The 5,333-nt window shown below is 37.5% G+C and overlaps 2 protein-coding genes across 2 annotated transcripts in view; both read left to right on the top strand.

Moving 5' to 3' along the window:
• LOC107673842 (DNA-directed RNA polymerase III subunit RPC9-like) overlaps positions 1-2,801 on the top strand; it is a 17,213-nt gene extending 14,412 nt beyond the window's left edge. Inside the window, exon 7 of the mRNA XM_016467655.1 lies at positions 2,710-2,801. Coding sequence (XP_016323141.1) covers positions 2,710-2,786 — 77 coding nt within the window. The 3' untranslated portion in view covers positions 2,787-2,801. The remainder of the gene's footprint in view (positions 1-2,709) is intronic.
• Positions 2,802-3,013: 212 nt separating this feature from the next.
• LOC107673841 (protein-tyrosine sulfotransferase 1-like) overlaps positions 3,014-5,333 on the top strand; it is a 6,609-nt gene continuing 4,289 nt past the window's right edge. The window contains exon 1 of the mRNA XM_016467654.1: positions 3,014-3,861. Coding sequence (XP_016323140.1) covers positions 3,026-3,861 — 836 coding nt within the window. The 5' untranslated portion in view covers positions 3,014-3,025. The remainder of the gene's footprint in view (positions 3,862-5,333) is intronic.

The raw sequence follows: 5,333 nt of genomic DNA, 5'->3' as shown, positions 1-5,333 counted from the left end.
GATCACCGGTGATCACCGCGAGATGCATGCCGGTTAGAAAAGTGTCCGAGTTAGGTCCGACTTGTTCTGATGTCATGCTGACTTGTGCCAAAAAACTCTTGCGACAGCGAGGTGGCTGTGTCGGATTGCGCAGTCGAGCGCAGTTGCTCTTTAGCGACTGCGCTGATAAAAAGCATGATGGGAAACGACTGACTGATGACACAGCTTAATGCTCATTGGTTCAGGCAAAAGTGATGCTGCATTCTCTACTAAAATGTTATATTTTTTTATCTGATTTCATGTGATTATGTGTTTAAATTATGCATGAATATTCCCAAACACTTTAACAGTGCGATCTCTGTGTGAGATATCTGATTGTCATATTTCTATAAAAATCTAAAATATATGTTTGTATTACAGTAAAAATGGATGATAAATACACCTTTCGTATGGAATATTATGTGTTTAAATTATGCATGAATATTCCCAAACACTTTAACAGTGCGATCTCTGTGTGAGATATCTGATTGTCATATTTCTATAAAAATCTAAAATATATGTTTGTATTACAGTAAAAATGGATGATAAATACGCCTTTCGTATCGAATTAAATAGCAAGCACTTTGAGTGTCTTGTTCATATTTATTTTCGTATAAAAGCAACAGAACTGAAATTATATCGCGTTTATTAGCAACAACGCACGTGCGTGAGAATAACGCGATATCTGTCTTTGATCTCGTTGGTATCTGTTCCACTTCGAGAGGTCAGAAATGTCCGTCTTGACTGCACTTATTTCACTCCTCCCCTCACTGCAGCCGCCTACTCTCGCCTACATTTCAGGTGAGGCGAGGCACATCTCAAACAAGCCTATTATTAGGTCTCATTCACTATTACTGGGGGGATTATTTATACACGCATTAATAAAATGATTAAAATTTCCACCTAATTCACAACACGTACATACAGACATTAATTATGTTATGTTATTAACATGCCCCGTAGGTGGGGTACATTGTAACATCTGAGGGGCACGTTGTAACATGACCATAAAACAGCTTAAAATGTTATCTGATCGAATGAAAAAAATATACAAGACAAACTAAAATATTTTGTTAATAAAATTTTTAAAAAAAAAATTTCTAATAAAATAATGGCGTTTTTTAAGAATTAAAAATAATGTGATTTTGGAGTTTGACAATGAACACATTGCAATCATGCTTGGGATGGTAAAAATGCTTTACATGTCTTGAAATAATAATTTCTAAACATTAAACATTGACTGTCAGTCTTTATTCACTTGTTTCTCATTAAAATTCATTAAAGTAAATGGTGTAAAATTACATCGCTAATGTCATAGAATAGCACATTGTAACGCAGTGTTACAACGTGCCCCATCTGCGCAACTGGAGTTTAAAACCATGTCTTCTGCTAGTTAGCGAAGCATTAAAAAAACTATCTAAACTGATAAATAACAGATTGGTGATTAAAATAATAGCAGATTTGTCTCATTTTAAATGATTAATAAAAACAGAGATGAAAAATTTACTTAAGCCAGAATTTTAATTTTACTATGGTAAAATAAATGTTCATTGATATCTTCAAAAGATTTTTGAATTTTGACACACTTTTTTTCTATATAATGTTGATATGGTAACTAATAAATACTGTAAATTTTGTTATGCTAGCATGTGTGGAATATTCAAACCATGTGTGTTACAACTAACCCCGTGTTACTTTGTGCCCCGCGCTCCCCTAGTATTCTAGCATATTAACAAGTTAAGTAATTTACATAAAATGTGCACAATCATCTACATTTAAGGGATTTATATTCAACATAAAATATCTACATAAAAAAATCTAATTTAACACGTTTAAAAGTCCACCCAGAATATGTGCACAAATATCAGGTGTTAAATTTTCATGCATTGCATGTGTCACAAATAACACCTCATGTGCATCTCAAAACAAAAGCAACCACAGATACTTGCCACAACAGGATGCGTTAGCGCTTAAAGGTGTTAACGTGCATGTTCTGCCAAAGTTTAAAGTTGATGCATGTGAAAGATGCTTTTGACAGTCAAAAACAGAGGTAGGAAGTGTAACCTGCACACATGGAGGTGTAACCAAAATGTACCTGCTTGTGTGTGCAAAGGGGAGACTAGATCTAGTAGATTAGTAGACCAACCGCTAAAAAACAAGGTAAACAACATCTAAACTGACAGATTATTTCTTGTTTTAATATTAATTTAATCAAAAACTAATTATTTTAATAATTTCTGTAAATGAAATATGAAAAAAATTGCATTGTCATCATTGTAGCATATGCGTTCTGTTGAATATCGTCTTGGATAATGAGTCCAAAAGATTGAGATCCACTATACTAGATTTTTCTACTTTGACCTGGATAACTGAGAATCTACACAACCCTAAACTAGATATGACACCTACAAGATACACGCAACATAATTTCCACAGCATTACATTGTTTGTCTAATTACATTTTACAGGACATTTTCCTTTGGTGTGTTCTGGCTTGCAATTCAAGCGTAGTTCTTGAGTTACAGCACTCAAATTGGCAAACTAATTGTCTAATACTATTACAGTAATGTTGTACTGAAATGGTATTAGATGTGACATTTAATGTAACATGAGATGCACCCTAGTAGCCAATACTGAAACAGACCTGACAAAATCTGTTTTTGAAAGTGTTTTTCCTTCCCCTTTTTACAGGCACAATGGTGCTGACAGAGAATATAAGGCTTGACTTACCAAGTCGGACTTTATTGAAGCTCCAAGCAAAGGCCTGAAGGGCTGCTGGCTGGAAAACATTTGCACATCCCTTCCCTCCCCCAAAAAACCTTTACCTAAGCTGCCTTTCAAAATTCTTTCACCCTGAACCTTTCTGGAAAGCATTCGCTCTGTCTTTTTTCCAAAATCCCTCTTGACCTTCCCTCCCCCTTTTTTCTGCTAAGTCTGTTTTACCAATTTTGTGGCCTCATTCTGCTTTTTTATAACCACAAACCGCATACTCCCCTAACTGTAAGTCATGAGAAAACAAACGTGCAACGTTCTTCTGGTCTGTGGGGTCATCAGCTCCATCACGGTATTTTATCTTGGCCTCAGCACGATAGAATGTCCAACAGCTCGTTCTCGCGCGGCACAGCACAGGTGGGCGGTTAATCTACATGCTGGCCGAAACCTAAGCGACCCGTTACAAATCCCTGAGGAATACAATGAGGAAACCCCTCTCATTTTTGTTGGCGGAGTCCCTCGTAGTGGCACCACACTGATTCGGGCTATGTTGGATGCTCACCCTCTCGTTCGGTGCGGAGAAGAGACCCGCGTCATCCCCCGGCTGTTAGCCATGCAGGCCACGTGGAGTCACTCTGCACGTGAACGGATCCGTCTGGACGAGGCTGGCGTCACCGATGAGGTCCTGGATGCAGCTGTACGTGCCTTCCTGTTGGAGATCATAGTGGGGCACGGCGAGCCCGCTCCGAGGCTCTGCAATAAGGACCCTTTCGCTCTGAAGTCCCTTTCCTACCTCTCCAAGCTCTTCCCAAAAGCGAAGTTTGTTCTTATGCTCCGCGATGGCAGGGCCACCGTACACTCTATGATTTCCCGCAAGGTGACTATCACCGGGTTTGACTTGACGAGTTACTGGGACTGTTTGGTGAAGTGGAACCGAGCGGTGGAGGTGATGTATGACCAGTGCCTGGCTGCAGCGGATGGCAACTGTCTGCCTGTGCATTACGAGCAGCTGGTCCTGTACCCTGAGTGGGTGATGCGCAAGCTCCTTCGGTTCCTGGATCTGCCGTGGGACACCGCCGTGCTGCACCACGAACAGCTTATTGGGAAAGCCGGTGGAGTTTCACTGTCAAAGTGAGTTTGATGCTTTCAGCTGTTTGTTTTATTTGTCACACTTTTTGTCATATTCACATCCTTGATGATATCGGATAAAGCCTATATTAAAGTTCTTTAATTTTTGTCTAAATAAATGGAAAATGAAACACTAAAATAAGTTTTGAATGCAACCTTCTAAGCACACCTTGGCCATAGAATTAAATGTTTTATTTACCCACCAAACTGATACTATTTTATATATTATGTAATATAATTAGACTACTTTTGGATTACTTTTGACCGAATTCTTTTATTACATTGATTTAAATAGGATAATCTTGTACCATATTGATTTACTTGCATGTTATGTGACAATTAACCAATGTCAAAGAACCGTGAGCATGCAAATGTGATAATAATTATTAAAATATTTATTTTAAAATCTCAGGGGTACTTCAAGTAAATATATTAGGTGAAAGAGATTCAGATGAGAATAAAGTCTCTGCCTTAATCTCTGCTTTACACAGGGTTCCCACGCTTCTTGAAAGTACTTGAATTTCAGACATATGGATTCAAGGCCTGGAAAGTACTTGAAAACAAACATAGGTCCTTGAAAGTGCTTGAATTAAATTTGAAATACATTTTGTTTATGGCGCTATTTAAAAATTGTCATATATGTTCTGTCGAACAAGCGGCACTAATGATTGGGGGTGGAGATGGGGGAGCACGAAAAAAAAAACGTGTGTGTTGACGCGCAGCCTAGAGACCTGAGCGGGACAGTTTTCTTAAGCCCGCTCCCCCTTAATTTCTGACCATTACCGCCCACTCCCGCAACGTGTGTGTCACGCTCCCGCAAACATTCTTATTGTCTTATTGTATATATTTCATCAACGAAAATAGTTCCAAATATAGTAACAGCTGAGCCGCTGCGCATCTCTAAAAGCAAACACAGCCGAGTTTCATTCATGAATGAAAGTGCGTATTTGAACGAATCTAGTGAGTCAGTGATTCATGATTACCCATTCATAAAGATTTCATTCCTGAATGAATCAGCTGTTCAAACGAATCAATTGAATGAATGATTCAGTGATAAAATCAGTGACTTACCGCCACCTGCTGGTGGATTTAGTTTAATTTTTAGCGTATAATTGTATAATTTCAGTTATTTAAATCATTAAATATTTTATATTTAAAACATTAATCTCCACATGAATATATGAATTTAATTGCACTCATGCCACCTCTGAGCCTCATTAAACGTCTGGGAATGTACCTACAAGCCAATTTTGTGTACTTCTGTGCCACCTCTGTAGTACAAATAAATTTTTTAATACTAATTTCATGTGATTGGTAACTTATTTGTCTTATTCTTATTCTTATTATTATATTGTTTTAAATAGAAATTTTAAAAAGCTTATCAACATAAATTTTTGAATTTGACAGATGAAAATGATGCCATTACAAACGTAAAAAGAAAATACTCCTGTAAGTCACTTTAAGGAGTCAAATGT

This window comes from Sinocyclocheilus anshuiensis, unplaced genomic scaffold (genome assembly GCF_001515605.1).
Source record: "Sinocyclocheilus anshuiensis isolate Anshui unplaced genomic scaffold, SAMN03320099.WGS_v1.1 scaffold700, whole genome shotgun sequence".
Lineage (NCBI taxonomy): Eukaryota > Metazoa > Chordata > Actinopteri > Cypriniformes > Cyprinidae > Sinocyclocheilus > Sinocyclocheilus anshuiensis.
This window is presented reverse-complemented; position numbering and strand designations above follow the sequence as displayed.